At 45.8% G+C, this 24,248-nt stretch overlaps 1 protein-coding gene and 1 long non-coding RNA gene across 2 annotated transcripts in view; one reads left to right on the top strand and one right to left on the bottom strand.

Annotated features, from left to right (window-relative positions):
* The window catches only part of LOC119160077 (uncharacterized), a 343,900-nt gene that overhangs the window by 27,210 nt on the left and 292,442 nt on the right, over positions 1 to 24,248 (top strand). The window lies entirely within an intron of this gene.
* Positions 1 to 24,248, bottom strand: part of Cda4 (chitin deacetylase Cda4) — an 81,068-nt gene that overhangs the window by 3,563 nt on the left and 53,257 nt on the right. Inside the window, exons 2-3 of the mRNA XM_037429137.2 lie at positions 4,289 to 4,498; positions 3,071 to 3,404 (exon numbers count right to left, since the gene is read on the bottom strand). Coding sequence (XP_037285034.2) covers positions 3,071 to 3,404; positions 4,289 to 4,498 — 544 coding nt within the window. The remainder of the gene's footprint in view (positions 1 to 3,070; positions 3,405 to 4,288; positions 4,499 to 24,248) is intronic.

Below are 24,248 nucleotides of genomic sequence, written 5' to 3'. Positions count from 1 at the left end.
AAATAACTACACATAACTCTCACCTTTCTCGAGTGCACAACATGTAATACGAATACAGAGGGTTGGTCAGGGCTGGGCAAATATGCTTTGAAATAGCAACGGTATACAATACTCGGGAAACAAGCGTCTGGCTTGTTCTTACTGCCTTAATGAATCTAGAAATCCATCGAGGGGCTGTGCCATAGAGCTACGAAATGACACGTCTGAGTTCAGTGCCCTTTCTTTTCATCACACCGAACGATACTTACTTGCGCGCAAAACGCTCACTGCTAAGCTTACGTTGTGCGCTGCTAGGAAAAGAATGACGCCGCGGGTTTTCCTAAAGCGAATGGACCCCAATAACAATTATTAGTTAACTACTCAATTCTAACCAACAATTCTAGTGAGAAGGAGTAAAATACGGTAACTGCATACAGCACAGATCTGACATTGTGGCGTATACATACTGTCGTGCAATGGTCGAATTCATGAATTGAGAATTACCATTCATAATTTGAGAATACTTGCCGAATGTGATCCACTTCATCCTTATTCTTCTAGTTATTTCACTCTCGTGGTTCGGATCCGCGGTTGGTACCTGTCCTAAGTAGACATATTTCTTTACAACTTGAAGCGTCTCTCCACCTCTCGCAAAGCGCTGTTTTCTGCCAAGACTATTCCACATTACTTTTGTTTTGTGCATATTATTTTCAGACCTACTCTTGTGCTTTCCGTGTCCAGTTCAGTAATCATGAGCTGCAATTCGTCCACTGAGTTACTCATCAAGGCAATGTCATCAGCAAACCGTAGGTTAATAAAATAATCTCCATTAACTCTAATCGCTAACTTTTTCCAATCTTTATAGCCCTGAAAACTTCCTATAAACAGGCGGAGAACAGCATCGAAAAGATCGTGTCTTCCTGCTTTACATCCTTCTTTCTTAGTAGTCTATCGCTTTCCTTATGGAAAACCATGGCGCCACATACAGAGGTACCTAAATCCTGGGAATTTGAGCGGAAATCAACAGACGATGACGTCAAAATAGGTATAGACGACGCTGAATGTGCTTTTTTAGCTTGAGTGTATATATTAGGCTAGGCTAATCAGAAAGTAAATGCTGGAATTTAGCTACATTGTGATTACCATGTGCAGTTAAAGCAATGCGATCGGGATCCCATGTATATCTTGCTTGGCGTCACCATGTGTTGGTTTTCATAAAGGTCGCATGCAATCCTTTAATCATATTCTTTACCGCTTACACTACTGGTTGTTTACACGAGCATATGCGTGGAACACTTCAGTGCTATTCATGTGATTAGAATTAATAGCTATATTAAATTTCGTAAGAAAAACTTGTTATTTGGCGACATTATTGTGATTTTGATTGCGTCATTTTGCAATTTATGTCCCTATTTGTCGCTCCTTGTTCAATTTTTCCTTCGCGAATATTGGGCTAACCTAGTTGGGGTGGGGTCTTTACACGAATTTATATTTGATGGCGAATTTATATTCACTCGACAGTTTTTATGCTGTATTTTAGAACATTACAGTTAGTTTTATTGGAAATGAAAGGATGTTTTCATCATAACCGAGAGAAGTGGCCCTAAGAAATTTTGTTGTAAAATACATCGCCGTTACTAACGTCGCGAAAATGAAAAGCCGCGAAATGCAAGCATGGCGCCGACGCAATGCTATCATTTTTATGGATCATTGAACACAGCGGGTGCCGTTCCGGTCGCGCCTTGCCGCGATTTCTTTGGGTTTGGAAATCTTGCAGCACGTATTGGGTGGTTAACTGGTCTATCAAAGATTGCATGGTGCACCGTTTTAGGGGCGAAGCTCCTTTGGGCGTGGGCTGTGCGTCCCCTGTAGCCTGTATGTAGCCACCTCCAGTTTAGTTCTTGCAGTGTTCACTAGATGGCGGTACCGTCCCATGTATGTAGCCACCTCTAGTTTAGTTCTTGCAGTGTTCACTAGATGGCGGTACCGTCCCCTGTATGTAGCCACCTCTAGTTTAGTTCTTGCAGTGTTCACTAGATGGCGGTACCGTCTCCTGTATGTAGCCACCTCTCGTTTAGTTCTTGTAGTGTTTACTAGATGGTGGTACTTCTAGCTGATGATGAAAAGATGCAAGATGTTATAAACTAGAAAGCGGTACTTGTAGTTGATGAAAGACGCGAGATTTTATAAAATAGGAATGATGTCACATATGGCGCGTGTCATTGGTTGAAGGCAATCGTTCGATTTAGTGCGGCGACGTACGCTAGGGGGAGCGATGTAATAAAATCGAGTGGGCAAAATGTACAGAGGATTCATGGTTTACCAGGTTTACCTCTGGAGCTTCGCCCACTCATCATCATTCACTTCGTGGATATGGCGAAATTTTTTTTTTCATCACATTTTGTCACTGAACTAATTTCGCGAAACTTGCGATTGCCTCATATATCCTGCGTTCGGCCACGGACACTCGACCCGTTGCAACACTTCTCGCATCCCTAATCAGATTGACGAAGGCAACAGCGAACTTGATCTAAGCTCATTGCCCAGGTTTCACGAAAGAACGTTCGCAGCGGTAGATATGATTCCCTGCATCTTTATTTCGATGGTGATCAGAGGCACCAATCGAGTAGTTAACAGGGAAAAATGAAGAGATTATTCATATTCATATATCGACTTGCGCAGTATACTTCCGAGGTAAATGTTTGCAAGTACTAAAGAAAAAGAGGTCACAGTGTAGCCAGATAGTATATAGTATTCTTTCTAAAAGAGAGGTCGTGCAAACACCGACATATGCAGTTAGAAAGAAGTCGACGTTTGCGGTGCCTTGACTTGTGTCCGCGTTTGCGCGTCTTACATGTGTCTTAGAGAATGATTACTTACCGGCTAGATCAGTTCTCGATTAGTTTATTGAGTATTAGTATAATCTTGACCTCTCTACTGTGACACCTCCGGGCAATAAATTTATTGAAAAAAAATAAATAAATAAATGGCTACGTGACCAGACGGCTGTAGCTCACCACAAATAGGAATTGATAACCATTTCGAGCTTGCGTCAACCGTCGCGTGTACGGCGGCTAGGCGTGTGACTCACGTGACGCTCAGCGATCCGATCTCGTGCCCGTCGGCGAACATCCTCTGCGCGTAGAAGTAGCTGGTGTACTCGTGCGAGACGAAGAAGGTGGCGCGTATGGGACAGCCGTTGGGGTTCTTGCGGTGCTCCTTGTTCAGCAGGGCCCGGTAGTGGGGGAAGTTCATGTTGTTCAGGGCCCCGTCGAAGGACATGAGCACCATCTGGGGCACGTCCTTGGGCTCCAGTCCCCCCGGGATGAGCGTCCCGTCCGGGCTGCAGTAGCACTCCGGCAGCACGCACGTCGGGTCGCACTTGGGCGCCGTGTCCGGATCCGGCTTGGGCCGCTCCGTGGTCGCTGTGATCGGTTACGGGAAATGTTTGAAGCCCATTCAGAGGCAGGACAGATGTCACCAAATTTTATTTTTTGAGACTTTGCCGGCGAATAAATACAGAAGGCTCCCCTGCGCAGAGAGTCAAATGCTTTTCAAATACGTTTTCACACTCAAGAAAAGTTATCGAAGAGTTCTGCCTTCCAGTGCCTCACGGACTCCACCTTTCCGCGCAGTCACTGCCTTCGTTCTCCTTGTTTTTACACATGGGCAACATATTCCCACTTCATGTCTATGAATGTACGTGAACCCTCTACCTGCATCCCCGTCTATGGCATAAGCACCCGGGCTGACCTCGCGGACTTCTTACATGCGCAGGATCGTGCTATAGTGCACGCACGTGAAATGCCATGGTAACTTTCGAGCGTCTGTATGCATAAAAATCTTAAATTCCGAAGAACAAATAACACCTTTCTCAATTCTTACGAGCTTTCATGTTGAGCGATGTGATTCGAGCTCAGTCATCATTTAGTTAAACTGAGTTTCAACTGTGTAGCGTCATCTATGAAAATTTATAGTGCTTCAGGAGACCACGCTATGTAAAAGCGTGGTGTACCGGAGAAATGTTAGGCATATAGGGCATAAAACCGTTGGTGACTTAGAGAAGGTAAGCTAGAGAGTGATGCGCTTATTACAACTAGCAAAATGTTAGAAATAACTATGATATACATCATCGTTATCATAATGGAATGGAATGAAAAAACTTTATTTGAATGAAAAAAACTTATCATAACAGTAGTATATATCAAAATGCTGACAACGGACATTGCAATAGAAATATCTACTCACTGACAATGAGTGGATAAAAGACTGAAAGCATGCCCAAGGTTAGACAAGGCTGGGCACTCACTGCTTTCAACGGGTCCGCAGGTGAGCTCCTTGTTCTTGAAGGTGCAGAACTTCTTGATGTCGTCGAAGTAGAGCGAAGGCGGGCACGTCTGGCTGAAGGGAGTGCCGCCCGAGCAGATGTAGAAGCGACGGCAGGTCTCCGGGTCGGCGAACAGTCCGTCGGGAAACGGGCAGTCGAAGTCCTCGGACGGCGAGGCGCGTCGCACGCGTCCTGCAAATACAGCGCTTAATTGTCTCGATTCTTTGTCCGGAAAGCAGTGGCCAACTGGCCACGTAAACCCGGTTTTATATTTCATACAAAGTGGTTGCGATTGTCAATGTGTCAACTTACTCATTTGCGCAAGTGCGGGTTCTTTCTTTCCTGCATTGAACTACAGATAGCAAGAAACGCTGCCATGTTTGAGCCCATGAAAATTGGCCTCGCCTGTAGTTGAGTGCCGCCTGCGGTGGTCGCATCTCGATGGAAGTGAAATGGTAGAGGCCCGTGCACAGGGCTATGTCAGTTCAGGTTAAAAAAAAAAACAGGTATTTGCAAAATTTGGTGTCCTCCTCCACTTCACGACGTTTCTCATAATCATATTGTAAATTTGGTGCGTAAAACACCAGAGCATTAAAATCGAAAGTTGGGCTAGTTGGATACGCATGGTATAACTGTCTAAACAGAAAAAAAGAACAAGAAAAACGAACGGTTCCTTTCATGGAACGTTGACGTGGGGCCCAAATTGAGATACACCCTCACCTCGACCCATAGTTGTGAATTGCGTTAGCTGAAGTAATAAAGCGGAATGCAACAATAATAGGGTCTGTATATTGTTTGGCACGAAATTTCGGCTATCAACGACAAAGACGTTTTTCCAGATAACTTTATTGCCTATCAAAAAGATAGGCTGAGTGTTGGTGGTGGAGCTTTTTGCTTGTTCCGTCTGATCTGCGGTCATCCAGCCTTGATATCAGTCGTGATGCAGTGGAAGCAGCGTGGTGAAAGGTGAACAGATCTGACCATTTTCGATTGCCACTGGGTTGGTTTATCGCCCAACGAGCTCCGACACGGCGCCATTACATGCTTTAGGCGATGTTATCTCTGAAGAGGTTGCGGCGATGGCGTAGTGGTTAGAGCATCCGCCTCGCATGCAAGAGGTCCGTGGTTCAAATCCCGGTACCGCGCAGTTCCCAACCGGATTAAAAAAAAATCCGCGTGTTGATGGAACTGCATTAAGAGGCCTGGGGTGCGGCCTCACCGGCAAACACCGCCGAGAACGCACTCCCTCACCAGAGAAGGATTGGCCACCCTGGTGCAGTATCTGGCCACTACCTCCCACATGCTTACGTCAAATAACTCATGGCCCTCAGTCCCCAGCAGCTGCGAAGCAACTGACCACGGCGGCGGTCAGATCTGCAACGCAGCAGAGGGTGCTAAGAATCTCTGGATCCGGACAGGCCGCCATTGGAACCTGAACTTGGCAACGTTTAACGCTAGAACCTTATCTAGTGAGGGAAGTCTAGCTGTACTATTCGAGGAGCTAGAGGGTGTTAAATGGGATATAATAGGGCTCAGTGAGGTTAGGAGGACAGATGAGGCCTATACGGTGCTACAGAATGGGCACGTCCTTTGCTACAGGGGCTTGGCAGACAGAAGAGAACTGGGAGTGGGGTTCCTAGTTCACAGAAACATAGCTGGCAACATAGAGGAATACTATAGCATTAATGAAAGGGTGGTAGGTATCGTAATTAAACTGAATAAAAGATACAAAATGAAGGTAGTACAGGCTTACGCGCCCACATCCAGCCATGATGACGCTTCAGTTGAAAGCTTCTATGAAGACGTGGAATCGGCAATGAGTAAGGTAAAACACAGTATACTATAGTGATGGGCGACTTTAATGCAAAGGTAGGGAAGAAGCAGGCTGGAGACCAGGCAGTAGGAGATTATGGCATCGGTACTAGAAACGCCAGAGGAGAGCTACTAGTAGAATTCGCAGAACGCAATAATTTACGGATTTTGAATACCTTCTACCGAAAACGAGAAAACCGCAAGTGGACATGGAGGAGCCCTAATGGCGAAAATACGAACGAAATAGACTTTATAATGAGTGCACACCCTGGAATCGTGCAGGATGTGGAAGTGATTGGCAAGGTACGATGCAGTGACCATAGAATGGTACGGTCTCGAATTCGCCTAGACTTGAAGAAGGAACGACAGAAACTGATACGCAAGAAGCCAATCAATCAGCTTGCACTGAGAGGGAAAGTACAGGAATTCAGAGTGTCGCTGCAGAACAGGTACTCGGCTCTTAGTGAGGAAACCAACCTTAGCGTAGATACAATGAATGATAATCTGACGAGTATCATTACGGAGTGTGCAGTGGAAGTTGGAGGCAGGGTAGTTAGACAGGACATTGGCAAGCTTTCCCAGGAAACGAAGAACCTAATTAAGAAGCGTCAAATCATGAAAGTGTCAAGTACAACAGACAAAATAGAACTGGCAGAGCTTTCGAAGTTGATTAATAGACGTAAGGTATGCGATGTAAGAAGGTATAAAATGGAGAGAATTGAACACGCTCTGAAAAACGGAGGAAGAGTCAAAGCATTGAAGAGGAAACTTGGGATAGGCAAAAGTCAGATGTATGCACTAAGGGACAAAGAAGGCAAAATAACTACCAATATGGATAGGATAGTTAAAATAGCGGAGGAGTTTTACAGAGATCTGTACAGTAGCCGAGACAACCACGACCTTAATACTATAAGAACTAGCAGTAACCCAGATTACACCCCACCAGTAATAATAGAAGAAGTCAGAAAAGCTTTGGAGAGCATGCAAAGGGGCAAAGCTGCTGGTGAGGATCAGGTAACATCAGATCTGCTGAAAGATGGAGGACAGATTGTGTTAGAAAAACTAGCCACCCTGTTTACGATGTGTCTCCTGACGGGAAGAGTACCAGAGTCTTGGAAGAACGCTAACATCATCCTAATACATAAGAAAGGAGATGACAAGGACTTGAAGAATTACAGGCCGATCAGCTTGCTCTCTGTAGTATACAAGCTATTTACAAAGGTAATTGCTAACAGAGTAAAGAAAACATTAGAGTTCAATCAACCAAAGGAACAAGCAGGATTTCGAACAGGCTACTCAACAATTGACCACATTCATACTATCAATCAGGTAATAGAGAAGTGCTCAGAGTATAACCAGCCACTATACATAGCCTTCATAGATTACGAGAAGGCGTTTGATTCAGTAGAAATATCAGCCGTCATGCAAACACTGCGGAATCAGGGCGTAGATGAAGTATATATAAACATTCTGGAAGCAATCTACAGGGGATCAACTGCTACCATAGTGCTTCATAAAGAAAGCAACAGAATACCAATCAAGAAGGGTGTAAGGCAGGGGGACACAATCTCCCCAATGCTATTTACCGCGTGCTTACAGGAGGTTTTCAGAAGCCTAGAATGGGAACAGTTAGGGATAAGAGTCAATGGAGAATACCTTAGTAACCTGCGCTTCGCCGATGACATTGCATTGCTGAGTAACTCAGGGGACGAATTGCAACTCATGATTAAGGAGTTAGACAAGGAGAGCAGAAAGGTGGGTCTTAAAATTAATCTTCAGAAAACGAAAGTGATGTACAACAACCTCGGAAAGGAGCAGCGCTTCGAGATAGGTAATAGTGCACTTGAAGTTGTAAAAGACTATGTCTACTTAGGGCAGGTAATAACTGCAGAGCCGAACCACGAGAGTGAAGTAACTAGAAGAATAAGAATGGGGTGGAGCACATTCGGCAAGCACTCTCAAATTATGACAGGTAGATTGCCACTATCCCTCAAGAGGAAGGTATATAACAGCTGTATCTTGCCGGTACTTAGCTACGGAGCAGAAACCTGGAGACTTACAAAGAGGGTTCAGCTTAAATTGAGGACGACGCAGCGAGCAATGGAAAGAAAAATGGTAGGTGTAACCTTAAGAGACAAGAAGAGAGCAGAGTGGATTAGGGAACAAACGGGGGTTAAGGATATCATAGCTGAAATCAAGAAGAAGAAATGGACATGGGCAGGGCATGTAGCGCGTAGACAGGATAACCGCTGGTCATTAAGGGTAACTGACTGGATTCCCAGAGAAGGGAAGCGGGTTAGGGGGAGACAGAAGGTTAGGTGGGCAGATGAGATTAAGAAGTTTGCGGGTATAAATTGGCAGCAGCAAGCACAGGACCGGGTTAACTGGCGGAACATGGGAGAGGCCTTTGTCCTGCAGTGGACGTAGTCAGGCTGATGATGATGATCTCTGAAGCTTCAGATCAACTCATGTTGTCATCTGGCTTCAATTTGCCTGACCTCGCATTGGGAAATCGAAAAAGGATGTTGGGAATTACAGGCTAATTTCTCTAACCTCAATAGTGTGCAAGGTAATAGAAGACATTCTACTCTCCGCAATCATGAAACACCTAATTGAAAACAATGCATTAACAAGTGTTCAACATGGGTTACGAAAGGTGTTGTCATATACGACATAGCTGCATGGTTGAATTTTATCATGATTTGGTATCTGATATTGATTCGGAGGGACAAGCTGACATATATCTTAAATTTCCGTAAGGCATTCGACAGGGTAACACATTCACTCCTTTGCAACAAACTTAATGTACTAGACATAGATGCGGCTGTCCTTATATGAATAGAAAACTATTTGTGCCAGCCCCAACCATGCGTCATTTATCTATCTCAGAAAGAGATAAATAAAGGAAGAATAAATGTACGTTTTTCTTCTTGCATTGTTAGTCTTTTTGTGAATGCCTTGTCATTGTATTATTGTATTTGCCCCTCCTGCATGGGCCAGCATATTGGCATGCAGTATCAATAAATAAATAAATGTGTGGAAAAAAGAGAAAGGAGAAAAGAAGAAAGGGAGAGACCAATAGAACACAATTAAAGAAGGCTGCCCAGCACCACACTTTTTTAGGTTTAGCATGCCTACTGCAAAGCTGAGTCAACTTTGATTAGCAAAGTTTTTGCCAAGCCATCTTAACCATCCTAGCCATCTTTCGCAAACCATAGATGACATTCACATGCACATGGGCGTCAATGCATGTTTGAGTATTGTCGCTTCCATATTTAGCCCATGCCGTTGTGGCGGTCATAAGTGCGCACAAAAAAAAAAAAATTAGAGGAAGGGGGGGGGGGGGGGTACATGCTCATTGGTGCCATCAGAGACGATGGCGCGTCTGTTGTGCGTCCTCATTCGGAGCTCCTCGTCCACCCGGCCCCTCCTCCGTAAGGAATGGGGCTAATCACTCGCACGCTTTCATCGTCCGCACCCATCACACGCAGCAGACTCGGTACGCCTCGAGAGACGAGAAAGATATTTGAGTTGTCTCAGCGCTCTAGCTGTATTACCCTCATGCGAGGGCAGCCATGTGTTGAAGGTGCGAATTTAAAGGCACGCTCATGAATTCCAGTATTTACTGTATCGTTCACTCTATAGTTTGGTCTCGTTGCATGCAAAAGTTACCGTTTCGCTTCAAGTTCGACGCGTGGCTGGACCCGAGCGCCGCCGACTGCTGCCTTTGCAGCATCCGCAGAAGGGTTTCCCTATACGCGCCACTTCCAAAAAAAAAAATAAAAAAAGAACAGCTTCGCATCAGAAGTGCCAAGCCTCAAGCAAGTGCGGAGCTGTCCCTTGTCTCTTTTCTTTGTCATTACTTTTCCATTTATTTTTTTATTTTTTTCCTTCAACTGTCTTTTTTCTATTTTTATTCATTTATTCATTTCATGCTCAATCTTTATCTGTTTCGTTCTTCTTGCTTCTCCTTCTAAATTTCTTCAGATTCATTTTCTTTCTTTCTTTCTCTTTCTATTTAGCAGTTCCTTTCTTTTTTCGCTCTATTTTCACACGTGGTTTTCCCTGCCATACACCGAGTGGGCTATTTTTTTTTCTTTGCTGACAGTAATAGGTGATCATAATCAAAACGCTCAGGACACGAGGAAGCGATTTTTCCTCGGCGCGAGCGCGCGCTCATTGTGTTACGTATGTCACGCGACGGCGACAGCATACAACAGCCAGGCCCTTTGAATTTAGTGCTCTGCAGTTATGACAAAAAAAAGAGAGAGAAAGAGAGAAAGAGAAGAAACGCCGAATCCGCGCAATGCATTGCGTATCGGTGCTGCCAGCGCGAAGATCGCGCGGCTGGAGCTTTCTCGATGCCGGTGGCGTTGGAGAGCGTTAGCAGGCGCAGGTTACGTTTGCTGCACCCGCACATCGAATACTATTTTAGCCGATCTTGATTCCTGATGTGAATATCGTTGATTGAGCTAGCTAGCCCGTAGCAGCTACCCGCCACAGTGGTCTAGTGGCTAAGGCACACTGATTCTGACCCGGAGGTCGCGGGATCGAATCCCGGCTGTGGTGGCTGCATTTTCGGTGGAGGCGAAAATGGTGTAGGTCCATGGACTCAGATTTTAGTGCACGTTAAAATACCCCAGGTGGTCGAAATTTCCGGAGCCCTCCACTGCGGCGTCTTTCGTAATCATATATGTTGGTTTTGGATACTTTAAGCCCCAGATATTCTTAATAATAATAATAATAATAATAATAATAATAATAATAATAATAATAATAATAATAATAATAATAATAATAATAATAATAATAATAATAATAATCCATTAGCCCATAGCAGCTGCAGACTTGGAAATGGTTTAGGTTAAGTTTATATCACTGGCTTGTATAGCTCCAGTGTACTATCTGAGTCAAATGAAACCTGAGCAGCGGCCAGCCTTCGCGATGGTGTAGTGCGTGCCGTCCAGTTAACACGAAGAATGGCCAATGTTCAGGTTTAATTAGACGCAGGTCGTATACACACCGTCTGCACTAGTAGGCTGTTTGTTCACGGTCGTCCACTTCCATTGTTCACGAAGCAAGCAAGCACACGGCTTTCTTGTGCCACAGCCGGAGCAACAAGTAAGGACGTGCTTTCGATCAGTTTCTAACCCGCCCGCAAAGAAGAGGGGGAGCGGGCACGAGGGAGTGCGAGGCGGTATAAGGTCCCCGCAGAGTTGCCATATATGCTACCGAGCCAACAAGCAAATAATCATAAAAAAACAAGCCCACACATGGTGGCGTGAGTGTCGCGAAGAATCTTCAAAGTAGCCGAAATTTAATAAGTTGTAGTGTTCTTGGAAATATTTCTCAATATAGTAAAAGAACAATGTCCCTCAAATTCGAAAAGGAGTTTAACAAATCGCTCAAGTTATATTGTATAGCGAAAATACGCGCACCTGAGAGCAATAGGACTCATTCACTTTTTAACGTTGTCTCCCACCTAGTCCCCATTCCGTTGAATGCATGTTTGCTATAGTATGATCAACGTTACTTGTTCAATCCCCCAACGTATGTTTGATTTCAACACTCACCCTCTCAGAGTCGTCGACAAACGCGCTAGTGGCGAGCATGATGGTCGATAAAATAATTATATTTGTTGGAACAGCGCGAACAAGTCCCCGGACCCCCCTAAAAATATTACGCAAAAAGAGAGTAAAAAATTGTGCAAACGACTCGGCGAAAAAAAAAAAAAAGAAGCCCAAATCTGCTTAAATATATAAGTGGGACTGGCACTTGCTATATGTAAGTGGTATCAGCGCTGTGTTCACGTTACGCGCCTTCTGGCACTGACGTCACGCGTAAACAGCGCGGCCGAGTGAGAGATGGGACATGAAGTGCAGTTAACTATATAATAAATCTATAGTAAACTAGAATAAATTAGTTCCTTATAGTAATGACGCGGAGTTGGGCGTGCATGCAGCGAGAATGGGAAAGAGTTTGCGCATAGCCATCGGCAGTATAATAAAGAACGGAGACAGTCAAAACTGTTATCCGAGATCAGGTAGGAGCGTAGGCGTAGCTAGCGAAATCAGCGACAATCCGGGCCAAGCGTCTCGTGCTTAGCACTGACAATGTGTTTGCCGAGATTTGCATGACCCACTACATTCATCATTACATATTTCCCCCTCGCTGAAGATGTAAGTGTTCCCCCTCGCCAAGTAAGTGTTCTAAGGTGTCGTGACGACAAGTGGTTCGTGATATGGTTTGAGGCGATCCACATGTACGATTTCGCGGCCTCGGCGACGCAGGTCCACAGTGGCCGTGAGGGGTTCGACGAGGTAGTTAACAGCGGAAGTTTGTTCTATGACGCGATAAGGTCCATGGTACCTGCTGACAGCAGGATCATTCATGAAGGGGGGGGGGGGTGCGAAATTATGTAGCACTTCGGCTTCGGGAAGGGTGGGAAATCGGTATAGAGTGGGGAGGGGGGACAAGTTCTGGCTTGAAGGGGGCAGGTGTCGCTTTTGTTGCACCCTCTTTGCCGAAGCCCAAGCTCACGGCAGATTGCAACAGCTTGCCCAAACAACGAGTGTTGTCTGTTTTGTTCATCGCAACTAGTATACGCTATTACTCTAGAGCACTATAGCATGGAGGTAGGACAAACCGAGAAGATGCCCTGACGTCACCTTCTTTGAAGTTTCGGGGAAGCCGGAAGTCGGCCACATTGACCGGGAAGTTTCTCTTGAGTACATACATGAAAAAAAAAAGTATTGTCCATGGGTAACTCTGAACACTGAATTAAAAGGCACATTTCTGTCTCCGGCTCGAAAACCATGAAGACCGTGCATGTAATTGGACAGTGCATACAAACGGAACGGAACTCCTCAGGCTGGGCCATCGCAATACCGTCGGCGAAATCATTTCGTCAGAGTATTACGGTGTAACGCTGAAAGAAGTTTATATGAGCGCCATAAATTACACTGTGAGATGCTGTTACTATTGTCTTCAAGTGAAAATAAAGATGCTTTGTCAGACGAGCCAAGTGCATAATGGATGATAGCTGACTTTTGTTTTCTGCTTCGTTGCTGCCACATCTCTGGGCTTGCAACCAAACTGCGAGCTGGACGCTGCCATTCAAGGAAATACTCGACATGTGCACCTTTTGCTGTTCACGAGTACGAACACATAGTTTGGTCGTGGCTTGACGAACCCTTATGCCTTTCTGAACAAATTTCGGCTGGTCACGCACCGCGGAAGTATGACGAGAAACAGTGCGCCGACAAGGCACTCACCAGAAACGAACTAGGAATGATATAGCTGACTTGCAATATCACTGCTGTACGGCTTATACAGATGTAGCTGTATACAGAAAGCAGGACCGTCCGTGCACCAACATCTATATATGTATGGCATATAGGAATGCGTCTCTATCGCACGGCCCCCGGCTGCAGCGCTAGTGTTCTGTGTAAAACAGCACCGGCATCAACACGGTCAGCTAAACCAAACTCTCATTTCTATGCTCTTCCTTATTTATTAATCAATAAAAAAAGCTCAACTATACAATATCAATTCTGTTCTAGTCGGCTGAAAAGTAAAATGAAATGGCGTCGTTCATTTAACTGCCTCTTGAGTTCTCGCTCCTTTTCAAATCTACGCAACGGCATTATTGCTTCTGCATTTCGGTGAAGGGGAAGTGCTAGAGCCCCGTGTTCTGCGCGATTCCAGTGCACGTTAAATAATGCCTGACGTTCGAATAATGTCTCTCACATCGTGGTTTCGGGATGCTGAACCCTAAATATTCAAAATATTCATTATTATCACTATTGTTAGTAGTAGAAGTAATAATAATAATAATTTTGCATCTGGCCAAAATGTGTTTCGGCCGAAGTTAGACACATGACATATATACCACTGCTGATGACAAGGTGTACAGCAACAGAATGATAGTTTGGCACTCAGATGAAGCATTACATACTTCAAACGCCATGATGGTATGGAGTTACAGCCGCACACATAGCTGCGCCAGAGCTCGGGCACATACGCATAAACACGTTTTAACAGCGTGCACCGAAGGTGACCTCCCCGGGCGATGGCTGACGCTCGGGGTTGCCACGCCTTCTCGCCGCCATTAGCGTGGGAGGAACGCGGCGTGATTCAGCGCTCCTGAAGGCGCGCGATGCAGAGGCCTCGGCGGCGGGGCTGTCTGCGTAATTGCGGCGCGATCATAGCGGGCCGAGGCGCACGCCACTGCTCTGACGGGGCTGTGCGGCGACGAAGCGCTACGCACACACGACACGCGCCCTGGGGCTGGGCGCGTGACCCTTTGTTTCGAGAGGGCTCCGTTGACCCCGTCAGGCTCTGCTCACCTGTACACATTCATCCTCTCTCTGGCGAGATACTTGTATGAGTATCTTCAGGACGTGCGCTCCTTAGTAACGCGACCGGTTGACTCCGAAGCCCACACAGAAGAAGACACAATGTGGGTAATGGGATATTTAAATCTCGCTCATCATCTTGAAGAAGAATCTTTTAAAAGCTATCGTTCTGAATTAGGAGGGGGGAAGTGTCCCTCGGTTGGTTCGATCGCGAGGGCAGGCTACGCGAGCACACTGACTTCTCGGTCCCGCAACAGGTGTCATCATTGAGCAACGCTGGGCACCTTGAAATACGATTCATCTCGCATTATACCATCGACCACGTCGAAAATCATAGCCTTGTCTCGCACTGCGCTTTGTTCTTGACCAAAGTTGCGCAAATCATGCATCATGTGTGTTTCGTGAAGGCGGCACCGGTTGCTGCAAGCCGGATCCTGCATGGACAGCTGACGTTTCACATAGAAAGACAGTGTTGGAGTGAGAATGGGTGCTTATATAGTTTTTTGGTGACAACTACAGTAGCTTTGTTGGCAGTGAACGTGCAAAGGAAGCTATGCGCTTTGCTTTTTTACAGAACAGCACCACCTATTAATCCCGCTTTCCATTGACGGCCTCCACACAGTTCATCATCAATTACCCTATCTGCAGTACACAACAAACTGGACTCGAAAATGCCCGACAATGTATTTCTATATCTTACCTTTATCTTTCGATTTTCATTGAGAGTGCTCCTAAGTGAACCAACTTCGCGTAAGACTCGTCAGTGGGCAAGTTGGTTAACATCAAGTTGGTACATATTAGAGCAAACTTTGAAAATAAAAATTAAGAAAAGAAGTAGAAAGTAGCAGAAAGGCCGACCTTTATGCTCCCACTTTCTTTCTCATTTTTTTATTTTGCAAGTTTGTGCTATTGTGTACCAAATTGAAGAAAATTTGTCGTACATTGCCATAGAGTCATCCAACCTATACTTACATACTGCCTTGACAACAGCTTGCGGGGCAAGAAACGCATAAGCTGCTTCCCGGGACTGCACTTTTGTATTATACCAAATTAACTCTGTACGTATGCACTTATTCCCTTATTCAGATGGCTTCACGCATACTTTTTCTACCTTGCTTTGCTATAGAATGTGGAGATAAAGTCAGGCTGCGTTTATATTGCACATTTCTCCCGCAATCCACGCAAGGCGTTGCATCTTTGTTTTGCGCATGAGTGTAACAAAAAAGAAGCAAACAATGTAACATTGTGATGCCATAAACTTCTAACTTCATTGCAGTATGCTAAAATGATTACTTCGCTTTGTGTTGTACCAGTTGACCGCATCTGGCAGGTGACAAAATTTTACTGCACGAAACTCATAACAACATATCCATGATTGCCTGCTATGGTTAGGCGACGCCTAGTTTCCTGTTTTCTACTTTCGTATTCTCGTTTCTTCATCTTCTCTTGCCTTCCTAATCTCAGCGCTGACTCTCAAGCCACTCAGTCTTTTTACAGGTTTCGCAAACGCATACTTTAGACGGAAAAGATACAATGTAAGCGTGAAATATCCTTCCCTGCACCGTCTGGAGTGCGTACTAGTTAAACCTGCTGCAGGATCATGCTCCATGCAGGTTGACATCCCTGCCTTTGCGTGCTATACAGTGAATGAGTATCAGTTATAGCCTGACTCTTTGTATAAATAAATGCACGCTCGACGCGGTGGTCACTGGCTTATATATATACGCGTCCGCAAGGTTCCCCTTCATTGGGGCCGAAGGTTCATTGCATTGCCGTTGGTAGGAATTGGCTATATTTGGCTTGAGTTCTAACACCTTTTCAAAGTAGCCGTGTAATCTAGTATTATCCAAATTTGTAGACAAATAAAATAGGAGTGGTATTATGAACAGTTTTACCTATTGATGAATAAAAAGGACCATTTTGAATAAGTAAAACCACAAGAATGAAAGTGGCCAGTAAATAGCCAAGGTTCCAAATGGCAATTTTTGTCGCCAAATGGGTCGAAAAGTAGCCAATTGGGGGCAAAGTAGCCACCAATGGCAACCATGGAGTGCACCCCCCTCCGCAGTTCTATTAGGTCAACTTAATAAAACTTTCTGTTGGGCTAGTTCATACATGCTTAATGAAATACAAAAAACACGCGTACCTTGATGGTCTTGAGCAAGATTGATTTGGGCGGCGAGTTGGTAAATTATTCCACCAACAATAGTTAGCTGGGAGATGCGCGCGCCCGGTGCAATTCGCGCACACGTGATAGAATCCACTGATGTTGCAGTTTGCCTACTTGACGCTTTTGTTTGGCGGGTCGATAGGAAGGGTGTGCGCAGTTTGGTGCGATGTAAACAAGATCAGTCGGTGTTTTCAGTTGTGTGTTTAGCGCTCGTATGTGTCCTCTTCTCTTTTGCTCTGTTCCTCACAGAAAACATCGAAGGTACACGTATTTTTGTATGTCAGTATTAAGTCAACGTATGGAGCAGACTTCGCTGCTCCTTCTTAGGTGACTAACGAAGGCACCCCCTTTCGTGCGCATGATCACTGGCTACAGCAGACACGAACATGTGAAGTTCATGTTCAATGAAGACATCATTGTTTGCCTGCACAAAAGACAGAAAAATAGGTGGTTACGAATAAAAATATCCTAAATTTGGTGAGCGTCTCGGCAGCAAAAGTCATCAAAATCATCGCACGTTGGTATTCAGAATGTACAAAATTGCGAAGATGGTGTATATGCCAGGAGTGATTCGTTTTTCGCGTAGTAGCCATACCTCATTTGTTTCTACTCTTATGAGCATGGCTATATGCCTACAGGTGATGATGCATCCTTTTGCGCCGTTTGCAATGACGTGAAGTCACTCGTTCCGGACGACTAGAGAGCCGGGCGTGCCGATGCAGCGCGCATCTCGCTGCCGTGTCTCGCACAATGGGCCGCTTTCGAGTTGCCCGGGAAACGGAGTCATATTTACGAGCAAAGGTGGCCGCGGAAACTGTGCGCTCGCCACCCAGGTCGGAGTTAACCCGCTCTTCCCTCGAGCCCTTTGTCGTCGCATCGACCCGACGCGTGAGAGCTGCCCAGCCGGCTTCCTCCGAAACCGCTCTTTGTGAGGAGTTCCGCAACACATTCAACTCGATGCACACGCCCCTGGAGGAGAAAGAGGGCGAATGGGAGGGCTCTGCTGTCCACCACCTCTTCTGATGCCTCTCTTGACGTCCATTAGGGCGAGTCCGCGATGCAAACGGAAAATCTCGGATGATTTCTCCGCTCTCCTTCTTCGTCCGGTCCTGACACTGCCGGAACCGCACACCACGCGCTATGCCGGCTGAAACTTGTCGTCTCGTTCCCCGTATAAGCGCTCGGCGTTTCTTTCCCACTGTTGGCCGCAAGGCGCGACCAGGCGTTGGGTTGCTGCGTGGAATTCAAGAATCGCGGACAGAACTTTCGACGGATTAAGAAATAAAGTCCCGAACATGAACACACGACAAATATGTGCCATGCAGGGACTACTCCGGAATTGCTATAAGGCTTGATCGTCATTAGAGGTGGAAATAAAGTTTACTGCAATTTTATTAGGAGGATCTCGGCTCTGATGTCGATCTGTGGCGTAGCCAGAAGATGACACACCGCATCCGTGCCCCCAGATTTTTTTTTTTTTTTGCCATGGCATACAGAACAGAATGACAAACGACCACACCTGCCTGCCTGGCCTCTACCTCAGACCAAAAAGATGTCATACACCCCGAAAAAAATCTTATGCCGCTGGAGTCGATGTTTTCAAGCAGTACATTCGAGAGTTTATTAATGCGATAGCATTGAAGAGCTCTTATCAGAGAAATTTCAGCGTCATTGGTTGTGAGCGAAAAATCATCATCTTATGCGTGGCTAAAAAATCGAGAACGATGCAAATGAAAGAAACAATTGACTAAAAGTCCTGCAGCAGAGTGGGGACCGAAACAGCGTTGTTTGGGTCCAAGTGGCGATTGAAACCGAGTAGTAGTTTGCGTCGCAAGCGGATGTTCTATCACAAGGCCACGCCTATGCTTGTGAAAACAGTGAAAGGAACTTCCTCTGCTTGGTAATGCTGTAAATGTAGCTTTCATGATTCACAATCAAACGCGTCCTGCAGTGTATACACGCTTCGCAATCCCACATGAGATATTGCTGCAATAATGCGTGGCACAAGCGTCCATTGCCAACGGGCATCGGAATATGGAATTATCATAATGGCTCCGTGGTTGAAAGCCACTACAAAAAGTACACACGCTACTGCACCTATTCGCTTAAGGCCACGTAGTGGGCACACAGCGAATTCTAAAAGGTTTCATGCACTAAGTGTTTGAAGTGCACATGCAATAGGAACAGGATGTCGCTAACGCGTTCGACTCGTAAAGGTGAAGCTTTCGGGTCCCCTAATTTTTTGAACGGGTATTCCGTGCTGCATGTGGTTCGAAGGAGTTGAACATGTTAATGCCTTTCGGTTCACGTTGTCAACAACGTTGGTGTGAATGTGGACGCCAATGAAGCGCAGTTTCTGCGAATCTGTTAGCAAAATGATTAAGCTGAGCAATGCGGGGCTAGGATAGACGGCTGATTGCTTCTCTTCTCAGCGTGTGTTTTCGCCTATATATGCCTGCATACGGTATCTATTTCTGACTGGGAAAGAGGCAACATAGGCAGATAAAGATCCAATGGCTTCCTCGGTATGTTGTGCGCAACATCTCAGGCGCACACGTCGGATAATCTAGCTATTGATTAAGTAACTTTTAACAACCAATGAACGTTTGCCGCTTTTTTTCGTACATTCGAAGTTGCACACAGGCTGCCGGCTTCAAACTGACTTCGCGCGTAATTTTTCCGAGCTCATTGTCTTATTTCTCCCGCAAGAGTACCGAAATTGTTAATTTTATACAATTATCTCGAAAGATGTTCTCTTTGTAGTACTAGAAATGATGGTTTCATTACGCAAAAAAAAAAAAAAACTATTTGCCCCGTATGTGCATGTTTCACTGCAAATGTCGAAAAACGATAGTCTTGCGTCTAGAGAGAGTGAGCAAAACGTTTTTTTTTTTTTTGTTGATCTGCGGATTAAATTTGGTGAATGGTATTCTGGAGGCGCTGCGTTATGCGTTAGAGTGCCTCGAGCGTGCAGTGGAGGCGAACGAGCTCATCAAGTCACGTCACACATGATACATGAGCGCTATCTGACGGTTATCTTGTAAAATGAAGCGCACGGCGTGCGAGCCCGTCTCGGAGGCGATAAGGTGTAGAACGCAAGGCGACGGGTAGGAGCCACTACCGTCGCTTCTTAGCAAAGCGTTGGAAACGCTCCCCGTTCCGTGCAAGCGTTCCATGGTAAGCGCAGCGTGATAAACGCTACGGTCCTTATAGTTACTTATGTATGCCTTCTCTAGTATAAAGAGACACGTACAAAATATTGAAGTGTTGTTATGGTGCCTCAGATATGCGCAATAATTGCTTTTTAATTGACAATCGCACAAGTATACGAACGCTGAATCTTGAGCAATATTGGTGGGTGCTGCGGATGGGGTTGGCCGTTTGAAGAATTGTTTGGGGTCGTTTTGGGCATCGTTAGGAGCAGACGAACAGACAAATGTACAGGCACAGACCAACATTTTTCTTTTGAAGGTCCCCAAGAAGTACTATCGTCTTTAATAATGTTTCGTCGCGTCAATGGCGTAAGAAGTTAAGCCTAGGCCTCATGTAATGTGGCTGCAGGCGAGTCGTGCCTTTCCTCCGAGCAGCGCTTTGTCGTAGGTGTTGCGCAACCAACCACCAGTCAATGCTCCCATTGTGCGCCCGTCGCAGTAGCCCCTTACGTTCATTTGGCGTGTGCATTTACTTAAAGACGTTACGAAACAACTCGGTGCACACGTGCGGAGCTTCGCAGTCACAGCTTTCCATTATTTCTTTTTGCTATCCTTACTATAGAGAGGTACCAGCAAAACGTTCACAATATTATTAATAAATAAAGTAAGAAATAAGACAGGAAATAGCTAGGCCAACCATATAGGAGAGCTAAAAACTGAAATAATGACACAGACGCATGTGTAAAAAGCGCCTTTTACACTGTCTGTGTGGTCCTTTCTAGTTTCGAGTGCTGCTAAATCTGCTGAAAGAACTAACTAGCCCAGCAAGCAGCCATTTTTGCCGAGCTAATTAGGCATAATGCCAGGAAGCACGTATTAAAAAAATTGAAAGACGATACTGCCCCATGCATCCGAATCTGCCTTTTTCACGAAGCCACCGTGGCGCATGCGCCCTTGGCGAAAAAGCCAACTTTTCGTCTCGGAGGCTGAGCTTCTTTCTGGCAATACTGGTTTTCCGGTCCCCTTGCGAAGCTCTACCATAACGGCAGAGGCCAGCACAGGAAAATTAAAAAGATGCCTTCTGCGCACGGCTTCGTGTATAGGAGCTGTGTTGAACTGTGTTGAAGTTTTAATTGACTTTTCACATTCGTGGCAGTGGAACATTGGTTATATATTACCACAGAAAGTTCCAGTGCTCAAGTACTACGCGTTCTCTTAATCCTTTATGCCGACACTACCGTGTAGTACACTTTAGCCGACACCAAAGGCGTCACCGCTCAACGCAGGAACGACCGCCTAAAGGCCCGAACAGATGTACGCGTTGCAGCGCTTCAGCGCGTGACTTTATAACGCGGTGCCCTCTCCTAGAGAGGGCGTGGTGCTTCGCGCATCAAAAAGTAATGCGCTGACGCGCTGCGATGCGGACGTCTGTTTGGGTCTTAAAAGCTGCGCTCTTAAGCGCCAGCCCTGTGCAGAATGCGCAGCACATTCTTATCAAAAGCTGGAAGGGTGGTCTTGGCCGTGCGATGCAGTTATCATCTGCTTCGCCCTCAAAAAAACGTGTGCCAATTTTTCTAGCGCCGAATGAAATAACTCTGACGAGCGAGACAACGAGTAAAGAGTATAAATTTAGAGACAAATGTTAGGGTGCAATATGGATTCGCTAGGTGAGATTCGAACCCAAGATCCGTAGGTGAGTGTCTTAACCCCTCGTGCATTCTGGTACGTCAGCAGAGGATATCATATCCTTATACACAGTACAACACAGCAAGGGCATGGGAAAGAGAAGTGTGGTGGAGAGAGAAAGTAAGCATAGCATGAACAGAAAGAGAAATGGACAAGATCGAAAGTGACAGAGAGAATCGAAGCAAAAGAGGTACATTAGGATCGTACTTGAACAAATAGTGGCACAACCAGGGGTCGGTGACTTGCGTGGCTAAATTATGATGTGACCCACCCTCCTCTTCGCCCCGCCGCGGTGGTCTAGTGGCTAAGGTACTCGGCTGCTGACGCGCAGGTCGCGGGTTCGATTCATCGCTGCGGCGGCTGCATTTCCGAAGGAGGCGGAAAATGTTGTAGACCCGTGTACTCAGATTTGGGTGCACGTTAAAGAACCCCAGGTGATCAAAATTTCCGGATCCCTCCACTACGGCGTCTCTCATAATCAAATGGTGGTTTTGGGACGTTAAACCCCACAAATCAATCAACCACCCTCCTCTTCTTTTTTCCTCAGATCTGAATGTCGAAATGACGGTTTGTACCACAGAATGAAAGATCGCTTCCAGTTGGCATTATAACCTATGTTTGTGAACTGTAACCTTCTGAAACGTTCGCTGAAAAGAAACGAAATCTTTATTCTAGTTTTGTTCATTGTCGTCAATTCGCACAATATTCTCGCTCGCCTGCAAAGTCTCCCTCCGCCACTTCGAGGTAGTCTGGTCCCCGCAGTTTGAGCTTCATTCAACTCGGACATCCGCCTCAAAACGTGGCCAACGCCTGGTTTAGACGAATGACACTATACGAGTGGTTTGCACTCACGAAACACCCAGAGGGAATAGATGGTTCGAATCTGTGCGTGCTAAGAAAGTAGGCAGTTAGAGTGCTGACTGTGCAATTCTCTAAAAGTTGAGAAGGTTGAGTATCAGAGTGCATGCACACACTTTCTAGGTCGGGAGTTCGATGCCCTATACGTGTTCAGAAGGCGCCCCGTCGTACGAAGGCACGAGGATGCTTTGCATTTTCTTCGATGATTGAGTATATTGCCTTATGGCGAGCGCTTCGATATTCGGAGTTGTCGGATATTTTAACATCAGCAGCGCCGCCGAGCAGTGAGGAAAATGAGACGTACACACTAAGATAACCATCACGCGCACGCACACGCTCTCTCTCTCTCGATCTCTCTCTCACACACACACACAAACACACAAACACACACATACACACTCACGCACGCGAACGGCCACGCGCCTCAAGAACTGATACCGATGGATAAATAACGTCACAAGCAGCACATATTTCGTGCTTTGACCTCTAAGGGCTCGCTACGCTGACGCGGCCTTATACACCCATGCTCGCTGTGAAATGTTCAAGGCGTACGCAGCGCTGCCCTGGCGTACCATTCGGTATGCTGCGCGTGTTCTGTGCTAACTGGGCGTCAAATGCCGTGACGGCGCGTAAAAGCGCTGGGTCACCAGCCATACGTATTTCTTCTAAGTGCCCCTCTATTTTTTTTTCTTTGCATCTCGGTGTGTGTTGACCGAAGGCGCGACGAGGAAGAGTCGACTCGACGCTTAATGAGAGGTCGTGTTCAGCACCGTGGACTCGTAAAATTTGCGGCTGCGCGCTTCATCGTCCTTTTCGAACGATGGTCAAAGGTGCCATGCGCGAGCCTCGTACAAATGTACCGTGCATGGAATGGCGTCGCAAGATGTCACCCGCTTGGTGTGCCATCGATCATTTATGGCGCCCGACATTGATGTATAGGTGTACATACCGAACATTTGTGAAGTTTACCACCACGAAAGACAAAGGACAGAAATAGAAGAGGACCAGTGCTGAACTGCCAAATGAGCTTCACTCGAAATAGTGCCCATTTTGTAGTGTCACACGTCGCCACCGTCAAGAAGCCGCATGCATGCACTAAACTAGCGAGCAATAACGACCAACATGAGTGCCACTTAGCAAAATCTAGCAAATAGTTGATTACGTAGGCACGCATGACATTTGTCCATTCCCATTGAAGACAACTTATCACTGTGGAACACCTTGGTTAAGACATTCAGCATTTCGGTAAAAGAAGGCAGTGCGCATGGCCCTTTAGATCACTACAAGAAACTATAGCAAGTTGAGTAGAACATTGCAGGTATGTTTAACGCTGCCTAACACATAGTCAACACTGCGTGGATCTTGGTAGGCTTTTTTTTTCTTGAAAGCAGATGATGTGGCTGCTTTGTTCAATGAATAACGGCAGATCACCGCACTCGAAGCCTTGTTATGACAGCATTGCTATAATTAGCGAAGAGGTGAGGACTGAGATACGCCTACCGAAGGAGTATGTTTCCTGAACAGATGGTCACGAAAAGGCTGCGAGAAGGCCAAGTTCGGCAGTGATATTTCCGAGCGCTTATCATGATTCCGTGGCCCAAGTCCCCTTAAGTTATGAATATGTTTCCGTTTTCGTGTATAGCGAAAAAACTAGTACAACTGTTTCCTTCATTGAAAGATGACCAAGTCCTCAATCTAATCTACATGTCGTCATGGTGTTTTCTAGACTTTTCGAGAGCTTGTTAGATATTTCTCTGCAGTGTCATGAACTTTGTAAGACTTACTCAATTCTCAATACTATGGTGACCACCATGGCTAACCACAGAAGTTTGGGGCATGAAGTTATATATACTTGTGTAAAACGCGCGCTCATCCAACTTTTTTACCTATGATCATGGCAGTTTTAT

The sequence above is a fragment of the Rhipicephalus microplus genome, chromosome 2 (assembly GCF_043290135.1).
Source record: "Rhipicephalus microplus isolate Deutch F79 chromosome 2, USDA_Rmic, whole genome shotgun sequence".
NCBI lineage: Eukaryota > Metazoa > Arthropoda > Arachnida > Ixodida > Ixodidae > Rhipicephalus > Rhipicephalus microplus.
The sequence above is the reverse complement of the archived record's forward strand: the minus strand, read 5'-3'. Positions and strand labels throughout refer to the sequence as shown.